General features: G+C 44.0%; 1 protein-coding gene across 1 annotated transcript in view; it reads right to left on the bottom strand.

Annotated features, from left to right (window-relative positions):
- The window catches only part of ANKDD1B (ankyrin repeat and death domain containing 1B), a 95,121-nt gene that overhangs the window by 40,000 nt on the left and 35,435 nt on the right, over positions 1-19,686 (bottom strand). Inside the window, exons 6-8 of the mRNA XM_083151610.1 lie at positions 17,932-18,030; positions 16,128-16,226; positions 14,873-14,971 (exon numbers count right to left, since the gene is read on the bottom strand). Coding sequence (XP_083007736.1) covers positions 14,873-14,971; positions 16,128-16,226; positions 17,932-18,030 — 297 coding nt within the window. The remainder of the gene's footprint in view (positions 1-14,872; positions 14,972-16,127; positions 16,227-17,931; positions 18,031-19,686) is intronic.

Below are 19,686 nucleotides of genomic sequence, written 5' to 3'. Positions count from 1 at the left end.
GAGGTCTTTCTCAACATGTATGCACTGAAGGGTGTATTGGAGGAGAAAACCAAGGAGTATATTATGATTGAAACACCTTCCATACCTGTAGTATACATACTCCCCAAAATACACAAAAGTATGATAAATCCGCCAGGTCGCCCGATTGTAGCGGGCACCAATTCAGTGCTTTCAAATTTGTCGCACTATTTGGACACGTTGCTGCAGCCACTGGTTCAAAAAACTGCATCCTATCTCAAAGACACCCCAGCTACCCTTGATGTTCTCAATAGTGTTCAGTGGCAAACAGGGTACACCTTGGTCACATCTGATGTGACCTCCCTGTACACTATAATTGATCATACAGTAGGCTTAAAAGCCGTAGAACATTTCTTAAACAAGGAAGGGACTCCAACAGATGAAATAAATTTTATATTGGAGGGTATAGCACTCATTTTAAATAATAATTATTTTTGGTTTGAGGGGGATTTTTATTTGCAGCTAACGGGTACCGCGATGGGCACCAGGCTGGCACCGAGCTATGCCAATTTATTTATGGCAAAGTGGGAGGAGGAGAGCATTTTTACCAACATGCAGCTCGGTGCCAGCCTGGTGTCCTGGAAGCGGTACATTGATGACATTTTGTTTATTTGGAATGGGGACGATGTTTCTTTAAGTAATTTTTGTGATGTTTTGAATTGTAATGATATCAATGTAAAATTGACTTTTGATAAAAGTCAAACAAATGTTAATTTCCTCGACTTATATATTTATGTGGAGGATGGTAAGGTTAAAACCCGCAATTTTGAGAAAACTACGGATTGTAACTCATTTATCAATTACACAAGCAACCATCATATAAATTGGTTGCGCAGCATACTATGGAAGTCGAGTTACACACACGCCATTTTAGGATAGTATGGCCGCCATTTTGGTTCGCAGAGTTGCGCAAATAAAGTTTCCATACCCGAGTATGCGTGGCAAAGTGGACCAGAAGAGTAACCATACTATCACACATAAATTCATAAATACATACTGACACTAAGTAAAATGTAGTTAAAGGTTTAGAACGCCACACATAGCTTAGTTAGCCCTGCATACATCTGTCTGTATCGTGTTTAGTATCGTTCCGTTCCGTTCATTGTGCGAAGTATTCCGGTCATTGCGAATATTTCGCAATATACACGACTCAATAGTTATGGACATAATCCATAATCCAGGGACAGTTTCTGTTGAAAGAATGTAACAAAGAAATCCAGATGAAACTAGCTCTTATCACTGCTGACGCCGAAACCACCGAACAAAGGACTCTTAAAGTTCACTCCCCTGGACCTAGCCAAACCAGGTGTATCAGCTTACCTTCCAATCACAGATGACCTGACATTCGACCCCTGACCAATGAGAACGGCCTTTGACCTCCCCTTTCTGACCCTATAAGATAGGCGACCCAGAGCAGCCAAAGTCTCTTCGGCACATCTACCTTTCCCTGACCTGACCACCGGACTATAGTTCATCCCTGAACGATAGTGAGCTCTGACCGGACTACACTTCGCATATTTGATGAGAACGGTAACGGTTGCATTTCACGGTATTTATTCTTAAAGTATTGTTGGCTGGTTGTGTCTTGTATCTGTATTCTTTCCCCTTAGCAGAGTCTGTTTAGTGTTCATTGTTAGTATATTGTATTACTTGTTATACCTGTTTATTCTCATTTCTGTAACCCCCTTTTGTCCATTAGGGACTTAAATACAACCTTTTTACGGAGTTCTTATCTCCTTATTTCTATACAGTGGTCGTGTCTGTTTATTCGCATAATAGCGACAAGGTATATTACGGACACTGTCAGATAAGGTATATTCGCAGATTAGAGACAAAGTACTGCGAAGGAATCTCTGATTAAGGTATTGGTTCTTGGTGTACATAATACAATAAAAGGTACGCTACGCTTTGTTCGCACGTAGTTAGGTATAAAGGGTACGTTGGTTGCGGACTTATTACGTAACCAGTGCTTTTCACTTATTGTCTCTCTGGTCATAATCAAATCAGCATTAACAATTGGGGTGCTCGCCCGGCCGTTTCACATTCCAGAACTCAGTACCAGGCGTGCGACCCGACCTATACCAGCAAAAGGGTGGAAGTATTATCCATTGCTGGATAGGCCAGGTCCGCGGCGGTGCGGGGTTTGGGAAGTGCTAGCGTTGAACCCGGAGCACAATAAGTGAAAGCCACGTGTTTAAAGCATACATTAAGTGTTTAGTAAACTGTACTTCTGCCTGCCACAAGTAGTTTAACGGGGTATAGTGTCTTGAGTTGCTTGTTCATTACAGTATATGTACCACGTGCGATAAGGTTCGCACACGTGGAATCTGTGTTTATTATAGTACATAGAGGATCCCCTCTGCGCAAAACTATAATTGTTTATTGTTAGTTACCGCAAAAACAGGGACTCCGCCACGTGGCGACAAGTCCTGGGCCTTTTGCAGTAATGTAAAGCGTCTATTGTGTATTACGCAAGGTGCGCGCGCACGTGCCCACATCGGGAAAGTTTCGCATCTTTGTACGTGGTTTACGGATAAAGTGCGGGATTTATTTCGCATCTTGATACGTAACGCTCGGACAGAGTTAAGGGATTTATTCCACATTTAGGCGCAATTACTGCGTATAGCGAAACCCGAGCGCAACCTTGCAAATACACTATAGAACACGTGGGTGGCCGATTCATCGGCGGCCTGTGAACAACACACGTACACACGTGGCTGTTCATTGGTACTGCACACGCAGCACACATAGGAACTAAAAGGTGAACAGTGTTAAACCACTAACTTTATTTAAACAAGTATAGTAATATACTGCGAATAAGGCGGTGATTAATAAAAGAAAAAAAAAAAAGTTTTTTCTTTTTGTTCATTTTTTTCATAAGCAAGCAACTCAAGCATTATTTTAATAGATTCCTATAGTTTATTATAAGGGATTTATACCTGCATAAGAATCTAGTGAAAAGCTACCGGCCTGGGAAAATTTTCTGTACAGAAATATTTCAAAAATAAGCATAAGACCGAGGTGTAACTAGCGCCCAGTGTGAAAAATAACTGAGGCGGACGGGTGTGGGACGGACACGACCCAAGCGCAGTGTAGTCCAGTGTAGGACAGGTCCAGTTAGGACAGGGTGTACGTGCCGACGTACACATAGGAACTGCCCCTTCAGTGGAATTAATTCCGCTAGGAGGGTACAAGAAGATACATCGGAACGCACTTGTTTCCGATTAGCTACTTTAGAAATCCAATTTTTGAGGGTATAGGAAAACAAGTTTGTTATACCCTGGAAAAATTGTGCCGCACCAAGCAAGTTGGCTAGAAGTTCGCTGCTAGTTGAAAGACTTGGTGATTGAGTATCGTACCTCGTAGCCTTCGCACCTGCTGAATTGTGGGACTGTTCTAGGTTGCTGTAGAAGTGAGTGGTTGGGGAGCTCTCAGATAAGTAATAACCCACCGATATCTATTAAGCTGTGAACGTTTATTCATGTAACTATGGGTAATAACGGGTCACACTGTGATAACGTGCAAGATAGGGAGGAAGCAAGCCGGCCAAAAGGATCGGCTGCTTTTATTATGTGCAGGAAGCACGGTGAACTCGCAGTTGTTTACCAAAATAAATGGAGAAAAATGACACAAGGCAGCAAGTTAGAATTTCCCAGTGTTGGTAGCTTCGATCCAGAAATCTTATCGGCAGTAAAAGATGAAATATGCCTACTCTCCAGTCGTAAGGAGAGAGTGAAGCATATAAATATTCTTAAATTGTGGCAGAAGGAAGGACAGGAACAATGGGGAACCAGAAGTCTGGCAATACCTGATGCAATCAGCCACAATAAAAATGCAAATGCAACCGCTGCCACAATAGAATCAGCTCCCCCACCCCCATATGTGCCGAAGGGGTTAATGACTTATAAGAAAGACATAAGTAAGAACGTATCAGTTGCTAACTTGTACCCTGTTTTATCCCCTTATAAGGAAACCCGAGAGGAGAACGAGCAGCTGTTGGCATTGGCCGTCTCCCATGCAATTAACATGATTGAGGGAAAAGCTCAATCCGCTGTTGAGGCCCCAGCACAGGAGGAGGAGACGGCTGATGCCAACAGCGTAGTATTGGACTCAGGTAAGGATGCACTACACAGCACAGACACGGACGATTCCCAAGCAGGTCCCAGTAATGCAGATGTGGTACAAACATACCCTGTACGCACACTGGAGGTTCCCTATGGTAAGGCAGACAGAGAAGGTGTGATACCTACCAGAAAGATGACCATGCTAAACCCATGGACACGGTTAGAGCTGCGGTCCATCATTACAGACTTCCCTGATCCTAGGAAAGATCTGGCAGTGTGCCGGAAATTTGTAAGGGATCTGGGAAACTCTGATGAGCCCACCAACAAGGATTGGAGAATCATGTTGAGGGCCTGTCTCCCCACTCACATTGACATCCCGAAATTCATTCAGGATAGTGGATTGAAAGTGGACAAGGACATAAATGATGAGATCAACCAGGAAAATATACGCCTGATTAACTTACAGTTGGGAGTATATTTTCCTGCGACAGTGGAATATAGCAAGATGTTTACCATCAAACAAAAGGATGGCGAACCTGCTGCTGATTATTTCGCGAAGGCTTTGCTAGCGGTATCAAGATACACTGGTGTCTCCGAGCCTAAGGACGACCCCCACCTGAGGGAAATGATTGTCTCTGTGCTGGTGGAAGGGCTTAGCGAAAACCTGAGAGCCAGAGTCCAAACTTCTTTCCCAAATTGGCGTGGAATGACGGTGGATGCCCTAAGGGAATCCGCTGTGGACCACGACCGCAACATCAAGAAACGCAGAGAACTGCAAACTGACAAACTGATGATGGTTAGCATCCAGGCCCTTACTAATGCCCCAAACAAAGCTGCATACCAACAACGAAACACCAGGGACACAGGTAGAAAGCCAATTATCTGTTACAACTGCAATAAGGAGGGACACATCGCAGCTCATTGTAGGTTAGGAAACCACAGGAGTTATCAGACACATAAGCGAGAATGGGAATCTCACAAAGGTGAGACACGGAGATACCCAGCCCCTAGACAATGGGAGGAGACAGACAGGTCACGCAACATGCCTCCTCCCCATCTGATGGCTGACACTGTGCTAAGGGCAACCCAGGTCAGACCATAGGAAACAGGTCATACCTGTATCCTACAGCCAGTTAGACTAACACAACACCTTGGAGAGGAACCTCAGGTGAAGGTTGGAGTAAGGCAAACCTTTTTGGTTGATACAGGGGCGGCCAGATCTGTTCTCAACACTCCTCTTCACTTGGGTTTCACTAACCAATCAGTAGCAGCAATTGGGGTAACAGGAAAAATACAACATTACCCACTGACGAAACCAGCGGAGGTTACAATTGGGCCTTTGCATACCAAACATTCTTTCCTGTTGGCTGCAGCGGCCCCGACTAACCTCCTGGGTAGAGATTTACTATGCAAAATGGGATGTGTCATCTATTGCACCCCCGATGGGGTATTTCTGGACACTCCTAGAAATCTTACACAAGAAGTGCAAGATATGCTGGATAGTCCTCAGAGGCTAATGTTGTGTTCCACTGTTGTAGAATCAAATCCATCTAGGGTAGCTGAAATTACAGCACAAATACCGAGTTCCCTTTGGACTAAAGATGGACAGGATGCTGGGCTGATGGCAAATGTAGCTCCAGTAGAAATCGGCTTAAAAGAAGGCAGGATAGCCCCAAAAATACCGCAATACCCTTTAAAACCTGAAGTTGAGCTAGGAATATTTCCAGTGATCCAACGATTGCTCCAACAGGAAATCTTAGTTAGAACTTCCAGCACGGCCAATAGTCCCATCTTTCCTGTGAAAAAGAGCGGGGGGAGGGGCTACAGACTAGTGCAGGATTTAAGAGGGGTAAACAAGGTAGTTGAGAGCCAATTCCCCGTAGTGCCAAACCCAGCTGTCATCCTAATGCAAATCCCACCTCATTGTACTCATTTCACAGTCATTGATTTGTGTTCAGCATTCTTCTCCGTCCCTTTGCATCCTGACAGCCAGTATCTGTTCGCCTTTACTTACAGAGGAGTACAGTATACCTGGACACGACTTCCCCAAGGGTTCATAGACAGCCCCAGCATCTTCTCCCAGGCCTTGCATGATTGTTTACAATCCTTTCAACCCATGAGTGGTTCGATACTGATACAATATGTCGATGACTTGTTGTTGTGTTCTGGGTCACTGGAGTCATCAGTGGATGACACTAGACAGCTACTGATGCATCTCTCAGAGACAGGACATAAAGTATCAAAGGATAAGCTGCAATTATGCCAGACCAGGGTTAAGTATCTGGGACACTGCCTTACCCAAGGGCTGAGACACCTCACCGACGACAGAATCCAGGCGATTCAGAACATGGTACTGCCACAGACCCAGCATCAGATCCGTACGTTCCTAGGCATGTGTGGATACTGTCGCAATTGGATCCCAGGATTCTCTATTCTGGCATTACCACTGCAAGAGATGGTTTCCTCAACTAAGCCTGATCGGGTCTCTCATACTGAGGAATCTGAACTGGCTTTCGAGGAACTAAAGGTGAGCCTAACCAAGGCCCCAGCACTGGGAATGCCAGATTATGGGAAACCCTTTGAACTGTACGGAACTGAATCAGGTGGGTGTGCGGCAGGAGTGCTTGTACAAAAACATGGTGATGCCAACCGACCAATAGCGTACTACAGTGGCCAGCTGGACACAGTAGCACGCTCACTCCCAACTTGCTTACGAAGTGTGGCTGCAATAGCACAACTAGTAAGTAAGAGTGAGGACGTAGTGTTGGGACACGATTTAACTGTTCATGCTCCCCATGCTGTCTCTGCCCTCCTAAATTCTGCCCAAACACGTCATGTGTCCTCAGCACGGTTCACTAAGTGGGAACTGGCGCTGATGGCCCCAGTAAATATTACCATCAAAAGATGCAACACACTAAACCCAGCCACATTCCTTCCTCATGTGCCTTCCAAGGCACAAAGGGTGGAGGGTGATGGGAATGTTGCTGAATATGGTAAAGCAGAGTTTAGTGAGAGTGAGGACAAACATGATTGCATGTCCTACCTGAATCAGACCTTCACAGCACGTCCTGACATAAGCGACAGCCCATTAAGTGAGGTAGACATAACCTTATTCACAGATGGTAGCTGTCATAGACAGACGGACACGGGAGAGCTGTGCACAGGCTACGCAGTAGTAGATGGAGAAGGTATTGTGGAAGCTGAACCCTTGGGACCACCTCACTCAGCACAAGTAGCGGAACTGGTGGCACTGACCAGAGCATGTGAACTGGCCCAAGGAAAATCAGTCAACATATATACCGACTCCAGATATGCTTTCGGAGTAGTCCATGATTTTGGAGCCCTATGGCGCCTCCGAAATTTCATGACGGCGGCTGGCACACCAGTGGCGCATGCGACATATATTAGGAGACTTCTGGGAGCTATTCAGCTTCCAGACAGAGTGGCTGTTATCAAGTGCAAAGCTCACACATCAGAGAAGGACCCGGTGTCACTTGGTAACAGCCGCGCTGATGAGGCAGCGAAAAGGGCCGCATGCCCTGTAAATATTTTCACCCATCCCACCAACCTTTGTACACTGAACATGGTATCCACATCCAAACTGATAGACATGCAGAATTTGTGTTCCCCACAGGAAAGAGCAGTATGGAAGTCGAAGGGATGTGGCCAAGAGTCCACCGGACTTTGGAGAGATGGACACGGGAAACCAGTGGCCCCCAGAGCATACCTTCCTAGTCTAGCCGAGGCGGCCCATGGGCTGACACATCTTGGGAAGGAAGGTATGTGCAAGCTGGTAAAGGCCTACTGGTGTGCACCAGGGTTCGCTTCTCAAGCAGGTAGAGTGGCAATGTCATGCCTCACCTGCTTGAGGAAGAACGTTGGAAAAGCCATCCCAACAGAGCCATCCCACATCCCTCCTACAGAAGGCCCTTTCCAGGTAATACAAATCGACTTCATACAGTTACCACCCTGTAGAAATTTGAAATATGTATTAGTTTGTGTTGACATGTTTTCCAGCTGGGTGGAGGCTTTCCCCGCTGCCTCCAACACTGCTACCTTTACAGCAAAGAAAATATGTCAGGAGTTTGTCTGTAGGTATGGTATCCCAAAGGTCATTGAGAGTGACAGAGGCACTCACTTCACAGGAGAGGTCTTCCAAATCATGTGTAAACTCCTGGGGATTAATAGTAAACTTCATACTCCATATCGTCCCCAGGCGAGCGCCAAAGTTGAGAGAATGAATGGTACTATTAAGAACAAATTGGGTAAAGTGATGGCTGAAACAGGGTTGTTATGGCCAGAGGCACTGCCTATTGTGTTGTATAGCATTAGGACCACTCCCAGGACTCCGCTCAACCTGTCCCCCTTCGAGATATTGTTTGGTCGGCAGCCACACATCATGATAGACCCACAGGATGATCTAAAATGTAATAATGAGCTAACTGTACAGTATATCCTAAAGCTAAACAAACAGCTAAGGGAGCAACAAAAGCAGCTGAATTTACTGAACCCTGATATGCCTACCGAGAATTGTCATAATCTTAAACCAGGAGACTTTGTTATGATCCGAAATTTCTTACGCTCAGGTTGTTTGATAGACCGTTGGGAAGGACCGTACCAAGTTTTGTTGACCAGCACTACATCGATTAAAGTCGCAGAGAGAGAGACTTGGATACATTCGTCCCACTGCAAGAAAGCCAGTAACCCAGAATCCCAGTGTGCAGAGAGCGAGAGAGAAGAAGTGTCGCTAGAAGCATTGTTTCGGGAACACTGAGAAGCAGCCAAGGTCGAGCAACCTGAGCGAACAAAGGTCTAAGAGCAGAGCAAAATAAAAGTCCCCTGGTAGAGATGATGGAAGGACTCCAAGCAAAAGGTTCACAGTTATGCATATATGTCTTTGTTTTCTTTCTGTGTTCTTCTCTTCATCCTAAAATACTCGGTGGCTGCCACATTCTAGAGCGATTGGAGCGGAGTTCTGACAGTGTAATAATGGACCCAGATATGGGTGAGGTAGAATCCCTAAACCAGCTTGACACTTTGCCCATGACAGGAGAAGGTAAAAGGTATGAGGGAAACGTAGTTCAAGGGCTATGTGATGAGTTATTGTCTGGTGAGTACTGTGTCTGTAGATATTGTCAACCTAAAATTGAAGAAGAATGCATCCAGCGATGTCAGTCCACAAGTAAGGCAACTACAGGCCGACATCCTTTGAGTGATTACCACTCACTAGTGGGTAAGGTCTTAAACCAAACAGAATGCTGGGTGTGTTCACAAGTGTTACATAAAAGGAGTAGTGTAGGCCTAGTCCCATACCCGCTTAATATTACAGAGATAAGCGTATTAAATAAGGGGAGGCCATTGGATAAGAGATACCTGTATACCAGGTCCCCTAGTCTTAGATTACACCCATACCAAGTGGATAAATCCCTGGTATGTATGAACTTCTCGAGTTCCAGAGCGATTGGTACTTGGGAAGTGACATGGCATAACCAGACAATAACTTACTCCCAGCGTCCAGATGGAGAGCCTATTGATAAAGAATTGTTGTTAAAAATCCGAACCAGTGGGAGACACTATAAATATGTCTACACGGTGAAGAGAAGTAAAATGATGGCCGGCAGAGTATCAGCCGGCTACTGTAATGTAACCCTACAGCCAGAAATCTGTGAGGAACAAGTCAGGGAACAGGGGACGGGGATGTTCTTATGGATAATGTGTGACAAGATCATGAAATACTCTGTCCCTTATTTTCTCCCTGACGATGTTTATTATATTTGTGGTAGGAGGGCGTACAAATGGCTCTCCATGAACTACGTTGGTATTTGTTATCTAGGCAGAGTGTTACCGGAAGTGATGACCCTCACACACGATGAGATGATGAACATACACAGAGGTATTTCTCCTCCTTACACTCATACCCATTATGACCAAATCCATAAAAGGGATTTAACAATAAGAAAAGAACCCCTAGCTTCTGAAATGATACACGAGTCGTTCGGTATCCAACTCCTAATTGCTTTAGATATCACCCATACCGCCAGAGGAGTCATCAATTTTAAATATATACAAGCATTAGCAAGCTTGGTAGATAACATCACTGAGATTTATGATGACACCTTTAGGTACACTGGGAAGGAGTTGCAAGCGTATAAAAGAGAGCTAGTCCAACATCGGATGGTGCTGAACTATCTGACAGCTATGACAGGAGGATATTGTGTCACCCTTTCTACACAGTTTGGGGTGAAATGTTGTACATATATCACCAACAATACTGAAGACCCAGAAGAAATCATCGATCACCGGATGGATGAGATTCTTCAGCTTAAATGGGAATTTAGAAGGGAACATAATATCAGCCTGGCAGAAATAGGTAACAAAGTTAGCGAATGGACCTCCTGGTTGAATCCAATGCACTGGTTCTCTGGTTTAGGAGAATAGGCGCAGGGGATCATAGCTAGCATAGGAAAACTCCTTCTCTGCATCGGTGGTGCCATCATAGTCTTTGTGTTATTGTTCAAATGTTTAAAGGTGGTGACCCGGGGAAAGACAAAACGTACCGAAATCATGAGTGTAAGAACGAGAGATACAGAGGAAGACCAGGGTTTGGTATATGACCCTAAAATCGAAACCACCTCCCTTTAAAGAAACCATATTTGTGAACGTGTATATGTTGTAACCACCCCTGTTTTTATTTTTATCCCAAAATTGTACATTATCCTTCGTGACCCTGAGTAGGTTGTTCGATAAATGCGGCCCATCGTTTATCCATGATCCTGGATCGGCCGAGAGCAGATGGTTTACTCCCCTTATATGTTTAATTCATGTATCCCAATTTCTCTGTTAGGATTATGAATTTCTGTATTGTCGTGTGAAATGTTTTGTATTGTAACAGTTTTATAATTACTGTTAAAGGGTGGACTATGGAAGTCGAGTTACACACACGCCATTTTAGGATAGTATGGCCGCCATTTTGGTTCGCAGAGTTGCGCAAATAAAGTTTCCATACCCGAGTATGCGTGGCAAAGTGGACCAGAAGAGTAACCATACTATCACACATAAATTCATAAATACATACTGACACTAAGTAAAATGTAGTTAAAGGTTTAGAACGCCACACATAGCTTAGTTAGCCCTGCATACATCTGTCTGTATCGTGTTTAGTATCGTTCCGTTCCGTTCATTGTGCGAAGTATTCCGGTCATTGCGAATATTTCGCAATATACACGACTCAATAGTTATGGACATAATCCATAATCCAGGGACAGTTTCTGTTGAAAGAATGTAACAAAGAAATCCAGATGAAACTAGCTCTTATCACTGCTGACGCCGAAACCACCGAACAAAGGACTCTTAAAGTTCACTCCCCTGGACCTAGCCAAACCAGGTGTATCAGCTTACCTTCCAATCACAGATGACCTGACATTCGACCCCTGACCAATGAGAACGGCCTTTGACCTCCCCTTTCTGACCCTATAAGATAGGCGACCCAGAGCAGCCAAAGTCTCTTCGGCACATCTACCTTTCCCTGACCTGACCACCGGACTATAGTTCATCCCTGAACGATAGTGAGCTCTGACCGGACTACACTTCGCATATTTGATGAGAACGGTAACGGTTGCATTTCACGGTATTTATTCTTAAAGTATTGTTGGCTGGTTGTGTCTTGTATCTGTATTCTTTCCCCTTAGCAGAGTCTGTTTAGTGTTCATTGTTAGTATATTGTATTACTTGTTATACCTGTTTATTCTCATTTCTGTAACCCCCTTTTGTCCATTAGGGACTTAAATACAACCTTTTTACGGAGTTCTTATCTCCTTATTTCTATACAGTGGTCGTGTCTGTTTATTCGCATAATAGCGACAAGGTATATTACGGACACTGTCAGATAAGGTATATTCGCAGATTAGAGACAAAGTACTGCGAAGGAATCTCTGATTAAGGTATTGGTTCTTGGTGTACATAATACAATAAAAGGTACGCTACGCTTTGTTCGCACGTAGTTAGGTATAAAGGGTACGTTGGTTGCGGACTTATTACGTAACCAGTGCTTTTCACTTATTGTCTCTCTGGTCATAATCAAATCAGCATTACAATACCCAATGGTCAGTTCCAGAGGATTGGCAGAAATTGCACGGAACTGGACATATATGAGGTCCATGCAGATAAATTGGAAAAGCAATTTATAAATAAGGGTTACCAAGAGAATGTCATTACTAAAGCCAGAGAAAAGGGTAGGGGATCAGTACAAAATGTAGTGAAGGCAACACCAGCGGTCCCCCAACCTGAAAGGAGTAATGCACATAGAGGGGTGAATTTTATCACCAAATTCACCAGCCAATCCAAACAGGTTGAAAAAATCATCAGGAAACATTGGGGTATCCTTAAGAGTGATCCCATCCTTAAGCAGTTCGTTGACGAAAATCCCCATTTTATTTACAGGAAAGCCAATAACTTAAAGAATCTCCTGGTCACCAGTGCCATTAATACACCATCCCCCCTGAACCCTATAAAATCGAAAGGTTTTTATCGGTGTGGGACCTGCTCAATGTGCAGGGTGTGTAAAAGTGACAATAGGGTGATTAATCAATATAAGTCCACGCAGACAAATGAGTGGTACACCATCGATGATTTTATCACCTGCAGCACTAAATTCTGCATATATATAATTGAATGTACTTGTCACAAACAATACATTGGTAAAACCACTAGAATGTTGAAGACCCGCATGGCAGAACATGTGAGAAATATTAAAAAGGGGACTGAAACCCATAATGTGTCTCTGCATTTTAAAAATATACATAATTGCGACACTAAACATTTATTTTCATTCTGTGGTGTAAATGTAATAAAGGAGCATTGGAGAGTCAATGACAGGGAGAAAAGATTGTCTTGTGCTGAAATGAAAAAAATCTATTCTCACAAGACAATTGAACCAAATGGGTTAAATGTGGCTTTTGAAGTAAAGTGTTTTTTATGAAAATGTTTTTATGAAATTGCAATTTACTAACGTGTGCTTTTTATTATGTTTGTCTATGTCTGGATTAATCCATGGAGAGAGCAATTACGTTTTTGGCTACATCATGGTTCCCTGAAGTGGGGACACATAGCTTACAGCATTGATTCTTATGAAAATGGAACATCCAAAATGGCCCCCGCTGTATATACAAACGGAGAAGGATGTGACATCTGTGCTTGCAGAGGAAGCGCATAGAGGAAGCGTTTCACGCACGCACAGGGAGGAGAGCTGTATAGTGACAAGTGGAACCACTGAAGCGGGTGTTTGCGCACGATCCGGTAACCGGAAGTCACTTCCGCCGGACCGGAAGTGACGCGACGCAACTCTCACAGGTGTGTGAGGAGTTGTTGAGAAAGAAAGGAAACATGGACTATAATCCCGGAAGGGAAGCGGTGGATTTCCCCCATACTGTATGCGCTGCATTACTTATATTATGTGATAGCATGTGTATTAGGTATATTGATATATTAGAAGTGTAGCCAGGAACTGAAAATGTATTAGTTAGTTGTTTAGGAGGGCTTATAGGAGGCAGTTATTTTCTGCTCCGGCCCAGGTTTTTTGTATTGCTATTTTATAGTAATGAAGGGGACAGGTATATAAACCACCCCAGTATACTTACCTCTCACACCTTGAAAAAGGGCTATAACCTGGAGCCCGAAACGCGTTGGTGAAGGAGGGGACACAGCTGATGGTGAGACTTTTTTGTGCTATTTTACATCTGGCAAATTCAGCTCAACCTGTTCCGGATACAGGGAGAGTTTGAACTTTAAGGTCTCACCATTCTTGTGTTTGTTTTTTTAACACATTTTTTATCGTCTGTTTTTACTTTGTACCATATGGAATAAATTTTTTATGGAGTACGCTGGTTGTGGAGAATATCCTTACCTTGAAAAGACCAAAGAAACCGTTATGTGCCTATAGGGCCTCATATAGAGGTGAGTGTTGGTCTTTGAGACGTGTTGATGTGAATGTTGGGAGTCTAAAGTGACAAGGAAGTCATCAGAGGATCGTTAAACCTGTACTAAAGATACCTTTATATGAAAATAGGGCCTTTATATAAGGTCAGTAACATCTATATTGGGTCTATGAAAGAGAGTGCGAGGTCAGAGGAGGAGTGAAGTGAGACAATCCTGGGGAACACATAAAAGATACCTTTATGTGCATATAGGGACCCCCACAGAGGTCAGTAAGAGGCCTCATCCTGTTCAGACAGTGTCGTAAGACATCAGTCAAACCAGGAAGTCATCAAGCAAGTTCATTCCAGAATCAATTAGGGACAGCGCTGAAGTGTTTTTTCATTTTCTTGTGTATTGCCAGCAACAGGCTGCGGAGACCACCAGTCTGCACATGTATATGGCTTCTACTCCAGTCAGGGACATAGCAATACCAGGAAGGATGCTCCCCCAACGTGCCATTCCATGACTCCTGCTTCAGGTCCCCACACACAGTGCTCCGTTGCCCCCTAAAGTACTAGCACTATGGACAACTCTATAAAAAACAAACAAAAGGGAGACAGGAGCAGAGCCGCCATTCTCTCCGTTGGGGAAAAAAGGCCCTGAAACGATAGGGAGAGCACGGCCCCCTGTGCCCCCTGTGCCCCCACCCTGCATCCACCAGTGGTGATAACCAGAGAAAAGAGATTGACATGTAAATTGCATACCATCTATTTCAGGTGCTTTATGTACAATTACTAGTCCTTTTGTTATGGTATAGTATTAAACATATTATTATAACATTATTTGCTGCTAGTGGAATTGCAAAATAAAAGACCTACCTTGGTTGTAGTGTTAATATCGCTTCCATCCTGCAATAACTGATCAGCACACGTTTCATGTCCTCCTTCCACTGCCAGGTAGAATGGTGTAGCCCCTCTCTACAGAAGAATGTATGGAGATATAGGAGGTTATTCTGGTTCACACGCAATGCTACGTGTGATTTAAATGCCCCCTGTCGCTTGTCCAGCTGCCCACCCTCTTGCTCGCCAAATTTGCCTGCACGGCTGCGAATGGATGTTTTGCATAAACATTGATTCGCAGCCTTGTGGGCAAAGACCACATCATTCGATGGTCGCCAACCATCGAATGATGTGGAACGAGCACGCAAAACAAAGATACTCTCATCACTGCCCCATTTGCATGGGAATGCTCTGCGTTATCATGGGAACACCCATGAAATGATGGGCGTTAATGGGCACATCGATCCGCCACTACCCCACGCCCTCCGCCCACATTGTTCGCTGCACTCGGCGTCTGCACATGTGCAGAAATGTTTTGGGGCATGGCCTAGCGAGAAGGGTGTGTGGCCTATACTCGCGATGCCCCCGCGAGGCCATGTCCATGATTTCGCCACTGTGGGGGCATGAATGCGCACATCGCCTATTCACTGGTGACAGGGGGGACTCCCAAGTGCCCCCACCGCTGCGGGACACAGGATGCGGGAACGTCCCCAAAAAACGGGATGTTCTCACGGAGAGTGGGACAGTTGGGAGGTATGCCTATGGTTATTGAGAATAATCTCCCTGATAACAGCTGGCATCAGAAACAATTGACTATCCCCAGGGAGGGTAACTATCTGTGGTAAATTACTATGACTTATTGAATATCCCCATCACCATTCATTTAAAGCACATTTTAAAAAACTCTAAAACTCTAAAACTCTGACTAAATACACTATATGGGGCCAATTCGGCATTACAGCGCATGTGCAAACACCGGCACCAAACGGCTTTGGCGAGTTACACATTCGCGTGGCCATTCCTTGAGGGGAGGGAGGGCTGGGGCCAGATGGGGGTGGAAACAGGGCTGGACCATGGGAAAGCAGACAGGCTGATGCCGGCTGGCGGCGGCGGGCGGCTGACGTCACAGGATATCAGCGCCCGCCCTGTCTTCGGCAATTAGGCAACAAAGAGTTCAAAGGACGAATAATGGGCATCATGATTGGCATTCTTAGTTAAGTATAAAAACACTTTAGGTTTTTTTATGCTCTCATTAAACATCATGAATTTTATTTCTAGCTATTCTTCTACGTACCTTATTGGGACTGTCCTTTTCTTTCCAATCCTCCAACAGAACCTTCACCACTACACCGTGCCCATTAGCGGCAGCCAAGTGTAGCGCTGTATTGCCGTCCTGTAACAGATTTTAGTAAAAAAAATGTGAACAAGAATGATGAACGAGTCGAGTGGCTGTTCCACATGTGTTTCAGCCTGTGTCCTACAATCAGTACCCGGCTAATAGATCTACAGTGAAAAAATACAGACAATAGGTCAACCCAAACAGTTGACAGGGTCAAAAGGTCAACATTTAATACAGTGCTGAAGGTACAATCTCTTCATCATTTCCCATCCACATGGACTACAATTGGGAATAGTCCTTGTTCGAAGTGTGGAGAGCAAAATGAGTCTGCAAGGTACATATTTATTCTCATTTGACTTTGATTTGATTTTGTGAAAAATACAAAATGACCACTCACACAAACAGACACTCACAAACAACTGTTGTCAACCATTTTTGTGTCAACCTATTCACCTACTTTTCTACTGTCTAGTCTATCTTTGTACTGTAGAACTATTGAACCAAACTCTTATAATCTACAATGATTAATCACACTAAAACCAATTGAAATATAACTTAAACCATTTTCAGACAGAAATGTTGGGTAATTTTGCCTAGCCCAAACCCCCCCATCCCTCCCCCACACACAGGAAAGCAAATTACCGGGTTAGAAATTCCTACCCGGTAATTTGCTGAATAACAATGACCCTTTCTTCTGTGTGAAAGGGTCAACCCAAGGTCAAAAATCCCAGGTCCTTGACCCTGGTAAATTCCTGGGTCCGAGACCTGGGATTTAGGACCCGGGTTGACCTTTCACACAGAAAAAGGACCCGTGTAGAACTGCAAATGACCTGGTAGAACTGCTTCACCCAGTAATTTAGTTTTCTGTGTAAAAGGAGTATTACTGATATATGCAACAACATTGTTTCAGACACTTAACAATAAGGGCTGTATGTGCAAATGTAAATAAATTGCACCAGTCGCAGGGATTTCAAAATGATCATGCGGGGCACACAAGATGGCGACCCCCATGGCCTAAAATAGAAAGTACCATATCATTATGCAATAAAACATTTCTCAAGGTCATGTAGAATCTTTCACAAATGGGGTTGATGCACTAAAAAAAGGGGTTTTACTGCATTTCTGAATGTACCAAAGCTCCCATAGGCTGGGCTTTGATGCAGGGGGTAACGTCATCTGCAGCTGGCATTACATCATAGAAGCCTACTGCTTCTCTACACAGCCCTGCTGTGTGAGGGATCCAACATGGAATCTTCCCAGCATGTCCCACAGCCACCGGGCGCCGGCGTCACTCTGCACATGCGCAGATCGACTCCGGGGTCAGAAACTCAGAAGTTCAGGGACCGACGGAGATCGCAAAGGGAAGCTTTCTTAGTACATATGCGATGAGCATCACTACGTTGGGCAGTGTGATGTACCGACAGTGATTAGTACATCCCACCCATGGTAATTGTCATACATCTGCAAGGAGATGTATCAAGCATATATAGGTTTCTTTACCACAGTAACTGTCCTTATTCTTAACTTAAAATCTATACATTTGTACAAAACTATATTTACTATTTCACATAAACTACGCTATTGGATATAGGTTTGTAGCAAACATTAACATCATCTACACGCCTGCTTAAATTTCATTTCAAATAATGTTTCATTGGAGCCACAAAAACTCCCATGCAGGCTGACCTGCTGTCACCATGACATACTGTACTGTATAATATGTTTGTGTGAAGGTAGATGTGCCCGGAGATTACTGTACCTTATCTTCTACTGATGAGAACATTCCCAGGGAAATCAGAATGTTGATTATATCAAGATGTCCATTCTCAGCAGCATGATGAAATGGCTCCTTACCTTTCTGGGGAGGAAAATAAAAACAGAAATAATGAAGAAAAAAAACTTAATTAGATAAAATGCAAAAAATACAAAGATAATTTTTATAAGACAACTTATTATCTGTATTTTCTTAATGATTTATGGGGTAAGACGCTGTGCGGGAGGCAGCGGGAGCTGTGCCTCCAGCTAACAATTGAATAACCAGCCACGGATCTCACAGCCTAGGATAGTACTGGTAAATACAGGGGAAAACATGTCATGGCATTCCACCTGTTTTGTCACTTGCACCAAGTTGAACCAGCAAGGGAGAGAACACTATAGTAGGGAGGGAATCGGTACATCTGTCAGAATGAACTTAGGTCTACAGTCATTAGGTCGACCCCACTAGGTCAACTGGCAGGAAGGTCGACCTGACTTAAGGTCGATATGGGCCAAGGTCGACATGACTTAAGGTCGAATTTGCATAAAGGTCGACATGAGGAAGGTCTACTGGTCATAAGGTCGACATGGGTTTTTCCCATTGTGTATTACTCTATCAGCTGTTTGCTGGCATTTGGGGGGAAAAAATATATATATATTTTTTTGGCAGGGGGAGCATCATTTCTAGTTACGCCACTGATTCCGCTGGTAGGCCCTTAATGCCCCAGTCTGACAATGAGGGGTACATTTACTAAGATGGGAGTTCTATTGAAGATGTGATTTTGCCCATAGCAATCAATCAGATTCTATTATATTCTAGTAGGTGTTTAAATAAATAAGTAGAATTTCGTTGGTATGGGCAACATCCCATCTTTTATAGCACTCCCATTTTATTAAATTTACCCCTGATAGTCCATATGGGTATTGTGTTTATACCCTGAACATTTGTTTTAATCAAATTAATTGCTTCCCTTATAACCACACTAACACTTTTCTGTTTGCTTTACCTGAAGCACAATTTCAAAAATAATTATTGCTGCATTACACATTATGCCGAGTGCTGACACGGCATGCTTTATCCCAAATGCCGGGTCGCTCCAGAGCCAGAACCAGGTGAAAATCCTGGGTGTGACCTGGCATTGGCAATGTGAAAGGGGGGTATTCAATACCGGGTCCCAACTGTGGGTACGTTCGTGACAGTCAGGACCCTTGCCCGTTTTCATTCCACTCGCCAGTTTATCGGCAGGTCAATGTCCCACCTGCCGAAAAAGGGGGCGTTTCTGCGAACATGGCCATGGATTGTCGAGCTGCCTCTTCAATGCTGTTGGGAACGACAGCAATGAATAGGCGACCGCCGCTATTTCCCCTGACGGAAATAGCGGCGGGAATTGAATACCCCCCTTAGTGTTTAGTTATGGCACAGCAATGTATCATACACACAGTGACAGCTATTGCAACTGCCATAATCACAGTTCAGGCACAATGTAATGTGAGCAAATATCAAGTGCTCCTGTGTAAATATGACCTTCAAAGTACTTTGAGTGTCCCAATATGTGCGTTAGAGTTACCTAGAAAAGAACAGATCTGCGGGGTAATGTACAACAATGTAATAGGGTGCAGACTCTAAAAATTAGGATACATTGTACATACAAAGTGCTGTAGTGCTTTCATGAATATGTTTTTGTTATGTAGACTGTACACAGACATATTGCTGGAGCTAGAGAAGAAGAACTCATAAAAGGAACTAGAGTCAAATGTC

Source organism: Crinia signifera, chromosome 1 (assembly GCF_055691185.1).
Source record: "Crinia signifera chromosome 1, ASM5569118v1, whole genome shotgun sequence".
NCBI classification, from domain to species: domain Eukaryota; kingdom Metazoa; phylum Chordata; class Amphibia; order Anura; family Myobatrachidae; genus Crinia; species Crinia signifera.
Note: the sequence above shows the minus strand (reverse complement) of the source record. Positions and strands in the feature narration are given on the sequence as shown.